Source organism: Brachionichthys hirsutus, chromosome 2 (assembly GCF_040956055.1).
Source record: "Brachionichthys hirsutus isolate HB-005 chromosome 2, CSIRO-AGI_Bhir_v1, whole genome shotgun sequence".
Taxonomy (NCBI): Eukaryota; Metazoa; Chordata; class Actinopteri; order Lophiiformes; family Brachionichthyidae; genus Brachionichthys; species Brachionichthys hirsutus.
Genome location: NC_090898.1, coordinates 12,696,813 through 12,711,449, shown reverse-complemented (window position 1 = coordinate 12,711,449; position 14,637 = coordinate 12,696,813). Strand labels below are relative to the sequence as shown.

General features: G+C 44.3%; 2 protein-coding genes across 2 annotated transcripts; one reads left to right on the top strand and one right to left on the bottom strand.

Moving 5' to 3' along the window:
- Window positions 1-4,427: 4,427 nt before the first annotated feature.
- Window positions 4,428-11,528, bottom strand: taf4a (TAF4A RNA polymerase II, TATA box binding protein (TBP)-associated factor). Its single transcript, XM_068747865.1, has 15 exons — window positions 10,862-11,528; window positions 10,169-10,323; window positions 9,437-9,556; window positions 8,922-9,062; window positions 8,223-8,345; window positions 8,050-8,139; window positions 7,621-7,857; window positions 7,369-7,504; window positions 6,562-6,685; window positions 5,699-5,868; window positions 5,441-5,571; window positions 5,214-5,339; window positions 4,913-4,969; window positions 4,698-4,817; window positions 4,428-4,596 (listed from the first exon to the last, which is right to left on the bottom strand). Exons 1-15 carry the CDS (start codon window positions 11,526-11,528, stop codon window positions 4,429-4,431), a joined length of 2,565 nt encoding a protein of 854 aa, XP_068603966.1. The 3' UTR covers window position 4,428.
- Window positions 11,529-12,589: 1,061 nt separating this feature from the next.
- Window positions 12,590-14,593, top strand: lsm14b (LSM family member 14B). Its single transcript, XM_068753586.1, has 8 exons — window positions 12,590-12,710; window positions 12,835-12,998; window positions 13,096-13,225; window positions 13,333-13,512; window positions 13,630-13,713; window positions 13,839-13,997; window positions 14,185-14,320; window positions 14,437-14,593. The coding sequence occupies exons 1-8, from the start codon at window positions 12,590-12,592 to the stop codon at window positions 14,591-14,593; spliced, it is 1,131 nt and encodes a 376-aa protein (XP_068609687.1).
- The last annotated feature ends 44 nt before the right edge of the window (window positions 14,594-14,637 follow it).

Sequence of the window (14,637 nt, the reverse complement as noted above, 5' to 3'; positions counted from 1 at the left end):
TGTCCCAGAGTAACATAAGTAAATATCGCCTGACAACTCATATTGGAAAAGACTTAGGGGTTTGCCTATTGCTGGATATGGAAGACAACGATTGGTTGAGATACCTTGTCCGTAGGGGGAACCGAGCAAACAACTGTCTAAGCCCCAAATCTACCAAATCTGAATCAATACGAGAAGGTGATATGATGTGTGTGTGTGGGTGTGTGTGTGTGTGTGTGTGTGTGTGTGTGTGTGTGTGTGCTGGGTATGCTTTGTGCATGAGAAAGTTAGATCTTCCATCAGAAGTAAGCATATTGGGGATCAGTGCAGTAAATCATACAGCAGCTGATCTCTGTGGAAAATAAAATCAGGGTTAGTAATAAATTAATGTGCATTTCAGAATTAACTGCTGCTTAAATTGCTACAAAACAGTTTTTTTTTTCAAGTTCTAGTTTGTGGTGATAAAAGCCACTCGAAGTCAGACGAGCCATGATGAGAAATGACTACCAGAGATGTGGCTGTGTTTGGTTCAAGGGTGGTGCAACAGCGCCCCCCTATGGACCGACTGCGCTCCACCTCAGGTATGACATCTTGGACCTGCCAAGGTTGATCGTGGATCAGAGTCTAGACGACCCCTGAAGACCACGAATGAGATTTGACATCTTCTTGGCCACAGTGTCAACAGCTCAGGCCCAGAGAGGAAATAACGTCCATGATGAACTCCAGCCAAGGAAATGTGCTGTCACATTAATGCAACCATATTTGAAGATGTGCTAAGGAACATAAATATGTATGAATATTCCATTTTCATAAAATGTCACAGCATCGAGTGAATAATAAAAATGTTAACAGCGCCGTCGCAGAGCTCATAACTGCTGTTTGCATTTCCTCAGAAAGGCCGTGACATTTTTTGAGAATAAGATCGAACAAAGAAGGAAACTGATTCAGGCCTTTATTATAAAAGTACAAGGTCGAGAGAAAGAGCGGTTTCTTTGAGGAGACTACACATATCCTGTCTTGAATGTTAAGATATATTATTCCATGATATGATGAACTTGACAATAACTGTTGCTATGAAACAGTTTGCCAGAGGTGATGGATTTACTGCAAATTAAACGGTGCTTTTATAACAAAGTTACATCCTGATAACTTGTGCATTGAGTTGTATTAATTATGTATCACCTAGTACCAAAATACTGCACGTACCTCAGATCAGTGCCTGAACCAAAGACAGTAGGCCGCCTTGATTTTTGGTTAAAAGTTTGCACAAAAGTGCAGAACATTTCCAACACATAAGCAGTCCAGCTAATATTTCAAATTCATTTAATTGCATTTATCCATCTTGACATCTGCCCTCTAGTCTGTAAGGTTCCCCAAATAAGGCTTACAAATCCGGTCATTATTGGACCATGATGGCACACACATAGGACAGCATTTAACTTTATATGTTCCTCTATTTTTCATGTTCATTTTCTTCTGCGGATGTTTCATTCCTCTCTGTGTCTCTTTTTACTCTATTTAATCTGTGTGTTCCTTCCTTTTTGTTGCTGCGCCTCCATATTTCATATTCCAGTATATTTCCTAGTCTTTTCTTACTGCGTTTAGATTTTGACTCGGCCTGCTTTTTGAACATTGCCTTCTCCTTTTCATTGTTTCTCTGATATCTCAGATCAGATGTGCACGGAATCCGTTTTAGACCTTTTCAATCCAATCTCCTGCTTCCGTTCAATCTTATCAATCACAAAGAAACGATGTGGCCCAAGGCCACAATTTTGGATACATCTAATAAAATAATGGTGATGAAAAATCCAAACCTTTTATTTTTTTTTATTTTTCATGTGGCATTATTCTAACATTACTTTGCTTGTGTTTTCAGTTGTGGTGGTAAACAGACTTCAGCCACACTTGTGGAATTTGTTTGGACTGTGCAGATATATAAGAATATTTTAAAAACAGCCCACAGTTTGTGCAGCATTCAGCTGAATAAATCTTTAACTCATTTGATACTTCTCAATATTTAGTGGAATTCATGAAAAGATTGGAATTTAATGCACAAATCACCAAATTCCAGATGACTCAAATGTATTTTTAAATTTTGTTCTCCAGCCTCATGAATCCTAATTAAACAATTGCATCCTGCAATGCGTGTCATGTCATAAGGTAGTGACGTATTATCTGAGCCAAGGATTAAACTGCTATTCATTATAGACACAGACAAAACATCCCTTAATCATGTTTCAAGGATAGAAGGGGAATTACTTATTTGTTTATCATCGTCTTATGGGTAATGGGTTCCGAATTATTTATTCTAGCTCTTGCCCTCTGTCTCCCTCTGCAGCGACACCGAGTAAGCATCACCACAAGCTTCATTTCAATTTTATCTTCAATAAATCATAGTCTCGTAAAGAAACTATGATTAAATCTTGATATAAACGAGACTCTAGTTGATATTAAGATCTATTTCACGCCCGGAACAAGAAACACAATCAGCAAAAGGAAACCTGGCAAAGAGGCGACCAAAAAAAATCACAAGGATTGGGCTTCAGTATCCAGACAGGAGTCTAGACCTGCTACAATAATCACAACAATCAGGATATTTTGCATTTTGCCTGGTTTTAATAATCATTCTCTCTTAATCCATTGTAAAATATCAATTAAAAACCTTTTTTTTTATTCAGATATTTACATATAAACAAGTGCCTGTGCAAAATGTACATTATATCGGCAAGAAAGCATCAGTTATCTTTTCTTTGTCTTATTTCAAAATGGATGAAAAATAAGACAAGCTCGCATGTTAGAACTGTTAAATCTACAAAAAGCAAGTATATACAGTAAAAACATTTGCCAGCAAGCATTCTTTCTTAAAATGACAAAAGGTATAAAGATCAAAACTAGCATGTTCACCAAAAAGTGAACATGCTATAAAGTGGGTGTGTTCATCCGATCAACTATAAAACTGATCCGTCAAAGTGCCCCACTCTGCATTTTATCCCGACATTTTTTCATGGTGATCTCCTCAACTCATAAATAAAAACGTGAACAAACACTCAGTCGTGTTTGTGTAACTTTCTGTTCATTTGCAAGAGAGCACATTTACAGATCCCGTCGACGTCACATTAACAACCGTGCATGAGCTTGAGAGGATAAAACATCGGAACACACATCCTGTACAAAATGATACTTTAGCTATAAAGTCACTCTTTGGGTGACACGGAAGCGATTAAGGCAAGAAGATTAATTGAAACCTGATGCATTCAAAAGTTTTTGAAGAAATGGAGCCAAATCCAATGGATTATTTTCAGCCATGCATTTCTTGACGATTCTCTCATCCACTTCACGGGTCTGCTTGAAGTCTATCCGAGCTTGCTGTGGGTGAGAGGCGGGGTACTCCTCGGATATGTCGCCAGCACATCGGGGGGGGGGCGGCGGCACAGACAGACAACCACTCACAAACACCACACCACATAGGTAAGATTCAAACCCAGTACCTTCTTGCTGTGAGACGACTGCGCTAACCACTACGCCGCTGTGCCACCCCATTATTTTCATAATTCGTCTTGGACGATTGAAAATATGCAGACTTTGCAAATCAATATATATTTGGATAGTCGTTTGTGCTAGAAAGTTACAATCTTTAAAAGTGAATTTTATATCATGAAATGATCAGCAGGGATGTAAAGTAAAGGCTGTTTGTGAACTGACTGTTTCAACAGTCTGGCCTTCTTTTTTAAATGTGCTGCAATTAAATAACTGACAAATGGTACATAAATATAGATTTTTCTTTAAAATCAACCAAATATAAGCAAAGGAAATATTCAAAGTACACACGCAGAAAATCTTCTGGATTGATTGATATGGCTTAACATGGTCAGAAGGCAACTCAGAAGATGATGAGACTCGCCGAGATTAATCATCCAAAGGCATTAAGACAGTGATAAAATAAAATCTAGGTGATCGGCTTAAATCTGTGATGTGTGAGATCAATTTAAATAAACAGAAAGTGTGTGTGTGTGTGTTCGTGGACATTGTCAATAAAATCAGCAATACGGCATTTTTTTGTAAGTCAGCTGAAGGCTGCACATTAATTTCAAATACAATGCACTTCACAGATTTCCTGCTACAACACAAATATCAGTGAAATGACCCCGATAACTTTCTCAGAGATGAGCCACTCATCCTGGGGGGTAGACATTTGTCCACCGTTCAGCAAGATTGATTGAACTGTAGTTTGGGGCAAGTCTTCTTCAAAATATAATATAGACTGAGCTGAAAGGCCATAAATCAGGTCCAAAATTTGCTTCCCTAAATATGCAAAAATAAAATTAAAAGGCCGGTGTTTGAAGAGACTTTTAAAAGCTGCTGGCCTTTCAGTGCTCCAGAAAGGCTCGGGGCTGACAGTCCAGCTCCCGCCCCCCCCCCCACCCACCCCCCACAGAAACTAGCCATGTGCTATTTGAGGAAGCCTCTATAGAGCAGTTCGGAGCGACCGGTCCCTTTTTCGTTCTCAAGGCAATAGAGCAGGTCCCTGAGGTTGACTCTGGTGATTCGCTGTCGTACGAAGTGTCTGGAGCCTGCTCCGCCTGACCCCCCAGGCTGGGAGGAACTTGACCCTGAGCCCTGGAGTGATGAACAGAGCAAAAGAAAGGAAGATGTTTTGCCTTGTGTCGATCCTTTTCTTTGCGCAAGGGGTATAATTGAAAATATTCCATCTTCCTCACCTCGCCGCCGTTGCCCCTGAGAGGAGAATCCATCTTCCGTTTCTTCCTCGGGCCGATCGCTGCCAGCGCCGTTAGATTGGCTTCCCTCTGTCTGATCTGAGCCAGCTCCTGTTGCTGCATCTGGAAAACAAGCAAGGACGGGCTTGTAAAATGGAAATGACTCCACACGAGCCCTCGCCTTGAATGCAATCACATGCACTTTAATATACACTTACCTCTTTGGCCTTCTGTTTAAGCCTGAGCTGCTCGGGGTCCTCTTGCCGTGAGCGAGACTGCAGCGAGGAAACGGACACTTTAATATTTCAACATGGATATGTTTGGTTCTTCCACTTGTTTCATTCATTCGCTCGGAGTGAGTTATCGTCTCTCCTTACAGCGGAGGAATGTTTGCTTGTGAAAGTGATCAAGGATCACTCGCTGGCCTCCTCAATGAAATTCAGACGTGTTTCTTCCTATCAATCATACTGAGTCATTTTTATATCCCCTATATGTGTGTGTGTGTACATTTACGGATACCTTTGCGGCCTTCAAGAGAATCTCTCTCTCCATCTCTTCCTTCCGTTGCTTCTCCGCCTGATCCAGCTGCTCAAAGAATTTAAGCTGAGCTCTCACATCGCTGATAAGTTCGTACTGCTCATCCTCCTGAATGACGAGTTGCATTTCGCAAGGTCAGGAATGGGAAGAAAATCAACAGGCAGTTGAAAAAGAGCCAGTCGGCGTCACTAGACCCAAGTCCTCATTACCTTGAAGTTACTGTTCTTCTGCTGGGCTACTTGTGATACTTTTTCCAGAAGGCTTCGCAGTCGATGCTGCGTAGCGTAAGAAATGTAGTTGATCACATCCGCGCCCAAATCGCCGATGTCAAACTTCTTGCCTGTGATGGTAGGAGGAGAATGGATACAGCTCTCGAGTGTGTGTGTGTGTGTGTGTGTGTGTGTGCGTGCGTGCGTGTCTGTGTTTTGTGCCGTGTCGACGCATAGTGCATCTTCTCTCAAGCTCACCCATCTCCAGAACTCTCTGGGTGAGCAAGGGGGTAGAGAGGAAGGTCTCATCCTTACAGGAACGAGTCACCGTGCCAACAAGCTCGGAATTGGTTGCTAAGATATGAGCGCTCTCCTCCGACAAGTTGACTCCTGCCATGGAAGCCACATCATTGATATCCTCATCATCCCTGGATAGATAAAAAAAAAAAGTGAACTGATGAATAGAAAACAAAGATATAATTCATCATGTGAACAAACAACTGCACTAATGACACCATTAGTGTCATTCAAATGTCAAAGCACTGCACGAATATAAGCCAACTTTAAGTCTATTATGTGCAGCATTTAGGCATAAACAAGTCCGTTGGTTCCATTTAGTAGAGTCCGATATAATATAATATCTACTTCTATCAAACCACGATCGCATTTACAGTGACATAAAATCTTCACTCCCATGTTTCTAAATGCAGAAAAAAATTTTTTGTTGTTGCCAAGACTACCATGCTTTCTCACTCAGGACCAACTCCTCTTATCAAGGTCTTACTTGTCTTCATTAATTGTGTTGTCAAGATAACTCTTTGGCTTGTTTAGCCAATTTGTCTGTGTGATCCAATTTGGAATTGAATGACAGAACGGTGCTAAATGATGCACTCAACCGTCTTAGCAGTCACGGTTGGCATGGTTACTTAAAAAACAGATAATAGAATTGAGTACATTTACTTAAGAATTCATTAAGCAATCATTCCAGGTCCAAAGCATTTATTAAAGACGTAACAAGTACTGACATCAAATACAAAGACGCATCAATTCTGAACAGCCCTTATGACTATTGACTATTTACAGACCAATATTTATGAAATGTATCTTCACATGTAACAAACCTGAAGGTTCCCCCTCCTGCTTCTTTCAGCCTGTTCCTCTGAGCAGTCATGAGGGCGAGCTGACTGACAACTTGCACTCCTTTGGTTCCTGGAGCGAATGTCTGCTTCGCTGCAGGAATCACACCTAAAGCCAAAAAAGCACATTCAAATTTTTGCTGACTCAGAAAATTTCATTATTTTAAAATAAAAATTGGGGACCTGCACAAGCTTGTTATTGTGCTTTTTCATAGAGAATCCAAAAGTTGGCAGCACTTCTGTGGTGTACAAAGTGAAATGGGTAACGGAATTCAAACTTACTAGAGGGAAACAATGATTTTTGTTCCCATGCTTTATGAATTGGGGAGAAAAAAAAGATCTAAGGCTTTTCATGCTGACAAAAAGCTACAAAAAGTTTGAATACAATTTTTGACTGGTGCTTTTCAAACCATACGACTCCTTAAATTTCCTACAATGTTTTTTTATTTTATTTAACGAGGTAAGTCAGTTGAGAATTAATTCTCTTTTTCCAATAACGACCTGGACCTAAGTTGCATGTTTTTTGGTGTTGGGAGGAAGCCGGAGAACCTGGAGAGAACCCGCGCAGACACGGGGAGAACATGCAAAATCCTCACAGAAAAGCCACAAGTTGGATTTGAACCTGCAACCTTCTGCTGTGAGGAAACGGTGCTAACCACTGTGCCACCGTGCTGCCCTGAGCGTCATGTACGTATTTAGGGCATCAGTGCTGATTTCTCATTGCTTTTGCGAGAGGATTACATCAGGTTCACTGTCAAGGAGAACTAAAAACAGCGGTGTCTGAACACACACCTGTCTGCAGCTGTTTGACCACCTGTGGCTGACCCACAATGATGCGACTGTGAGGCTGCCCTCTAAGTGTGATCATAGGAGGCTGAGCCAGCGTCACCTGTGTCCTGGCCATTGTTCCCTGCTGCTGGGGCGCAATCTGTGTCCAGGGAAAAAGAATAAAAGAACAAACGAGAGAAGACGTACGGGTTTTTACATAAAAGGAAAGTGCTTAAACCAATGGGTGAATTTAGATGCAGGGATTATTAAAATTACCATTCCAGGTTTGCTGTGAGGCGTCTGAGAGAGGCTGATGACTGTAGCCTTGGTTGTGGTGGTGCTGGTTGCCGTCGCCGTGGCCGCAGCGGTGGAGAGAGGAGGTCGCAGGACAACGGCGGTGAGGGCCGTGGAGGCGGCTGCGGCTGCCGCTGCTGCGCCGGCCTGAGGCAGCAAGCTCTGCTGGACGAAGGCCTCCGGGTCTGGGGTCAGCTGACGCAGAGCTGGGATGCTTCTCTGTGAGCAGAGGACAGAAAGAATAGGCATACATTCCGGTTGATAAAAATCATCCTCCGCACTAAAATGATTTGCTTATTGGGAACTAAAGGATGCAGGATGCAGGTGCTCTGGTACAACAGCAGCTTTGGTTGTATTGGCACAACATTTTCTTTTTTTTTTTTTTCTGTGACGTCATGTCCCCAATCTCACCTTCAGGAAAGGCACAAGGCACGGCTGCGGTGAGGAGTTGAGCTCCTGGTATAACTTACTGGTGAAATCTTCAGGCTCCAACTTGGATTCCTGACGGACAATAAACGGACAGTTGATGGAAATGGTGAAAAACAGGTTGGCAGGAGAAAAAAGAAAGAAAGAGCGCAACTCACCAGCAGGCGTTTGATCAGCTCCTTGACGTTGGCCGTGGTCTCAGAGGACCTCTTACCACTGGATGCCAGTTTGATCAACGTGGACAAAAAGTTTCGACATTTTTTCACATTTTCCAGTGTTTCCTGCAAGTGCATAGACAAAAAAAAAATAATAATAATAAACATTCTGCAAATCAGTCTAAGAGTGTGCAAATCAGAATCTGCATTGCTGGCTTTAAAGCATGGCAAAGACAGAGGTTAGTACTCTTACAGTTAGGGGTGCACCGATTGCAATTTTCTGGCCGGTCTTTTAAAAGCCTGACCTGCCGATTCAGATTTTTTTTTTTTAATAACTGACAGCTACACCTTGAATGTTCCAATCTCAATGGTTTGAGGTAGTTAATAAAATAACTATCTACAGGACAAACTAACGAAACAACCGAAACCCCTAATAAGGTGTCCTGAGTGTCCAAGCTAAACAGGCGCTATCGTTCAACGCAGCAGGGGGCGGAGCAATAGACTCGGGTAAGTAGGCGGGGCTATCGGTGATCTCATGCCAGAGAAGAAGGGGACCAGTGGGTGAATTCCAGACCTTTGCGGGGGTCGATGAAATCGGTTTCATATGTAGGAATTGGCCGATCGCCAATCCCACAAAATTAAGGAGACCGGTCGGCCGATCGATCGATCGATCAATTGGTTGGTTGGTGTATGTTTACTTACAGGTGTGATAGCTGTTGCAGTGATAGGTGTCCCAGTGGCCGCGAGGGGCCCTACCCTCTGTGTAGAGCCGGGCTGTACCGCAGCCGGGGCTCCCAGCAGCTGTCCCGGCGTGGTGACAGCTCCTCCCAGCACGATGGTGTTCTGTATATGTCAGGGAACAGGCAGTGGGCAGATGAGAATCACATGTCAGAAAAGTCAAATACAAATGTCTTCAGTGAACTCAGACGCATCGCTCATGTTCTGTAGGATCGCAGCTTTTAACAGAACGACTGAAGCAATCCTTGTGTGGCTGGCTGTGAGATTAATGACAGGAAGTTAAAAGCAAAGCAAATGCTACGAATGAGACGTTTGGATTTGTTAACAGTAGTAACAAATCCAAATGAAGGGTGCAAATCATTGGGATTTGCTACCAGCCACCACAGCTAATAGCAAGACAACTTTTTCAGGGCATTGGAGCGTTTTCTTTTTTCTTTTCTTCATCATCTCCTATAAAGCTGGACAGGAGGAAGACTTACCTGCAGCACAGGAGGCCTCTGCAATGCGGTGGTGGTGGTCACCGTGTTCTGGACTACAGAAACCTGTTTAATAATGGTGGTGGGAGTGACGGGACGAGGCAGCAGCGATGCACCGGGAGCCTGCAGGAAAGCAGGAAGTGTGATTTTTTTAGTTTCACTAACAATTATTGATTTGAACAGTTTACAGGCGGTCCTCACTTAGCGACGGCAGTTACGTTCCGAAGACCCCGTCGCTAAACAATTTCGGCGCTAAACAAAACTGCCCTGGCGAGGCGTCCAGTTTATGTCCCGCCCCTCGGCCATAGAAAAGCTGGGATAGGCTCCAGCAACACCCGTGACCCAGAACGCGGGTAAATCGGACGAGAAAAAGAACCGATGAATGATTTTTGTTTTATACATATTTGAATATACGTATAGGGCATTTACGGTATGCTGTACGCATGCACGTACTCACTCATAACTCCGCTGCCAGTGCATTCCGCTCATCGTAACAGCGATTTCTTGTCGCTAAAAACGCATACGTTTAAATCCCAGAAAGCCAAATTGTCGATAAATGATTACGTCGGTAAGTGAGGACCAGCTGTATTTATTTCCCTCACTTATTTTTTATTTGAGCATAAAAACAGAGTGTGCACGAGAAACTGTCTCTGATATACCGTAGAATGACATTTTCAACCCAACATTGATGAGATCAATTTCTGTGCGTGTTATTGAGACGAGCAGTTCTGATACCTGCAGCGACGTTATCTGCACCGGTGGAGAGCTAGCGGGTGCCGCCGGCCGGGGCGTCATGGCGCTTTGGGACTGTGACTGAGCCTGCATCTGAGCCAAGGCCTGCTGGTGAAACATCAGCAGCTGCCCGCTCTCACTGCGAACCAGGACCATGCCTGCAAGAGGCCAACGTCAGGTGGGATGAGATGTCAAAGGTCAGGGCTTTCGTGCTGACAGTAAGACCACTATACTTGAAAAAATATTACATCATTACTGACAGCTGGGAGGCAAAAATCTAAATGTGTCTATTTGCAACAACACTAAATCGATATGTGTGTGGACAGAGACAAGACAAAAGGTCACAAGACAAGGAATATTCTATTGCAAACTGTTCCAAACACTAAATGCAGTGAATGAATGCTCAGAGATGCAGAATAAATAGCTTTGGATCCGCCCGACGGGGCAAACTAAACAGAAATCTATAGATTACAACACTGACATTGCTCTAAGAGGATAAACTGGCTGAATGCACTCAAGGCTTACTCTCTGTTTAGCAGCCAGTCCTTCTCTAATCTGTTGTTTGCATCCATGACAAGACAATCAATTCCGATCTCCAGCTTAATTACATCCGAGCACAAATACAACAAGGCTGAACAGGCAGCACGAAGCTGACTGCATAGAGAAAACGTGCAATGGCGTTTTACACCGTCTTACCTGGGGGGAGGTGGAAGTTTTGGATGTTGGGGGGGGTTTGAGGCTGAGTGAGTCGAGGGGCCAACACCTGCGGAGCGATGGTTCGTGTCCCCCCGGCGGCGGCGGCGGCCGTTGACGGGACACAAGTCCGAACATTTTGCAAAACAGTCGGAGTCCTCGCGGTCGGCGGCGTCCCCGCAGCCACAGACGAAACCACGACATGCCCGCCAGTCTGCACCAGAGGGCCGACAGCCGGCGGCGCGAACACCGGGGGTGGGTTTCCTCCGCTTTGCGGGGCGTTGCAGGGAGTTTGCGTGGGCGGCCTCACGAGCGTGACGGTGGGGACGCTGTTCACGGTGTGCGGGGACGAAATCACAACCGTGTAAGCAGCCGGGGAAGAAGTTCGAACAACGGCGCTGGTCGCAGGCGAACACGCCGCGATGTCTTCCTTCGCGGGGGCGGGTCCGTTGTTTGTGAGCGTGACAGACGCGCCGCCGGGAATGTGACAGTTCATCGCCACGGCACTTCCGTTTAAAGTTTGAGCACCAGCCGTTCCTGTTTCGCCCACGTCACAAGCCGCGTCTGGCGGCGCCGCCGCTGTAGCGACGCCGCTAGCTAGCCCCAGCTTCGGCTGACTTTGCGAGGCTGTCATGCTCGGAGCCGCTGCCGTCTCGGGTGCTCCATCCATGCTATTAATAAAACCTCCTTGCCCTCCAGAGGAAACGCATGAAAACGGGGCGTATCGACCGACTCTCCGAGTCGCATTTGCTTTGGACAACAAGTGATGCCAAGTTGAGCCACTTTTTAGCTAACCGGAGTGGGCAGCTATCTTACCTGCTTTAGCAAGCTCTTGTTGTGAAAGTCCCATTTTTAATGCTCTGAACATTAGGATTACTCCCTTGAACTGACTCGTCAACGCGGTTTCCTGCTAAATGCCCCCCCGGGTGTTCTGTTGATGCTACCGGACAGTTCAAACTCAAGATATCCGACAGTATCACAAACTACTTTTCCGTCCACCTCCGTGTTGACAAAACATAATCCAGCAAATCAGGTCCCGCCGCCATCTTTGCCGAGCTACGCTCGCTCGCGAGACGCATGCGCCGATTGGATGCGCCTTCAGTGACGCGGCGTATCCAGGCGCTATGATTGGCTCTTCAAAGGAAATAGAGGTTGGAACATATGGTAATGAGCTACAGTGTAGTGTGTCATAGCTATCTGTCAGTTTCACGTAGAGACGCGACGCAAGCATCGCTACTGCTTGGGACTGTTATCGCACCAAGGACGCTCCGAGAGAGCGTTTGTGACAGTCTAAATGCATTTTCTATCCATTAGACTTTGCCGTAGATGGCACAAAATGGCTGCGTTGTTTTTTTTTTTTTTTTGCATTTGCATTTGCTGCGGCTCCTTTTAAGCGCTCACACAGTTGCGATAATCGATGTGTCAATCTTGGAAGATCAACAATTGTAGCAACGTCATGGATAGTCTTTAAAAAAAAAAACAGACATTGCAGTAAATGCGCAACATTTGGATCGTTGTTGATTTAAAAAAATAGAAATGTTTCCTAAAACGGAAGGATGCGGATTTGATGTTGTGTCACTGCCAGGTGTGTTTACGTTTCGATCAGTGGGCGTGGTTTTAAGTCACCTGACGAGGCTTATAAATAGCTTCTGGTCCAGGTGTGGCTTGAACGTTGGCGTGTGAGCGTGCCTGTTGTGTTTGTACGTTATTGACCTGACTTATTCTTTAGACATGAGTTCGGCAAAGCCGTACATTGGATGCAAAATAAGTTTGATTTCAAAAGCCCAGAATCGCTATGAGGGTATACTGTATACAATTGATAAAATTAACTCCACAGTTGTCTTAGCCAAAGGTGAGTTGTACTTTGTCAGCGTGTCCGAAGATAAGGACGCTTTGTGTTAAGTTCTTTTGTGGACTTTGGGGAAAAGATGATGGCACACATTTTATTGGATGATCAAACATTTCCTCTCAACCAGTCAGGTGCTTAGGAACGGAGGGACGAGCCGCTGACAGACCAACGCCAGCCAGAGATGATGTCTACGAGTACATCACTTTCCGCGGAAGTGATATTAAGGATATCTCACTCTGTGAATTTCCTAGATCTTACCACGGATTGCCTCCTGATCCCGCGATAATACAGGTATCTGCATGGCACATATCCAACAGTAGTGGATAGAGCAAATGTCGACCCGGAATATATTTATGAATTCTAAATTGTTGTAAAATGTTCTATTCAGTCATCCAGTGTAGGCTCTTCCGGTGCCTACGTAGCACGCGGACCGTTTAGTCCTCTCAGGATCAGCTCCTTCAATCAGCTTGCTGCTGGCTCTCTGCTTAATCAACAGTATGCTGCTGCTCTCGGCCTTGGTAAATTGATGAACTCAAATATATTCCCTCTAATGTGATGATAAACCTGCCATATTTGTGCTTGAGACACAAAATGGAAGTTGCGTTCCTTCATTTATGTCCTGTAGTCCCAGGCTTTCACGTCAGGAAGGGCCCCATGGTGGAAAAAGCTGTTCAAACGCATGTGGAAATATCAGGGCGGAGAGGTACGATTGAATCCCTGCTGGATCAGGAGCAGCGGTGGGAAAGAAGGCAGGAGAGGCCCAGGAAAGGCGGTTCACAGACCGGAATGGGTGCTGGAGTCGCCAGTAAGCTTGCAGAATTGCAGAAATCTAATGCAAAATAAAGTGCCAATTTGATGATTATTGAACAGTTTTGAAATGTATATGTTCATCCATGCAATTGAAATGCTTCTTAAATTGAAGTGAGCTCAAGCTCAGGTGTGCCCAGTGCTCAGCCGGAACCTCTGCAGCAGAGCAATGAAAACAGGCCACTGCCCAGGAGACAAGGTAGCGGTCAAACCTGCACATTTGTAATGTAGTGAGCATCTGAGATTTCCACACCAATGAAGTTCCATTTGAAATGTATTGCATTCTTTTCTTTTTCTTTTTCTTTTTTTAATGAATTGCTGGAGTTCGGAGGCGGCGGAACCGTAGAAGAGGCCAGCTGATGGTGGCTCGTGTTCCATCTGCCACGCTAAAGTTTGACACAGACTTTGACTTTGATTCATCAAATGCCCAATTTATTAAGGAAGAGCTTGAGAGAGAGTTGCAAAACAGGTTGAATATCAAAGGTTGGTTACATTTTTACATTTCGGCTCAAGTGCTGATATCTCAATCTTTTAGCCATTCTGCTTTACTCCGTTCTTGACCATTGGGTTTTGGAAGAAGTGGAGGAACCTTTGTACAAAGCGGTCATCTAGATTGGTTTTCCATTGTATATCCTCCAGCATTCCCTCAGGACATGTTTCTGTGCTGCAGATGGAAATCACGAAACGGAAGCAAAGGAAAGCGAGGAATTCCTCTCAACTGGAGAGTATATTCATTTTGGACCGAAATTCTACTATGACAAAGCAAAGTCTTTCTTTGACAACATCTCATCTGATAAGAAGTTCAGGTAATCTAAATGTTTTCTGTTAAAGCCTCAATATTTAAATTCTAGTTTCACCAAGATGTCAAGCTATGTGTTTTTTTTTTGCCTAGTCTTGATTTAACTGTTGATGGGTTTTATAGACTTACATGGGCAGAGGAGCGGAAGCGCAACCTGGAGACCTTTGGGGTCCCTGGACGGTTTCTTAGGGGCCAAGGCTTCAGAGGTGCTCGCGCTGGGCGTAGAGGAAGGGCCGCTGCTCGGGTTCTGTCTTCTAACAGACTCAGTGGGCAGCTGTGAAGATCAGATTCAGCGATAGTTTGCCCTTTGTGCATGTAAAATTG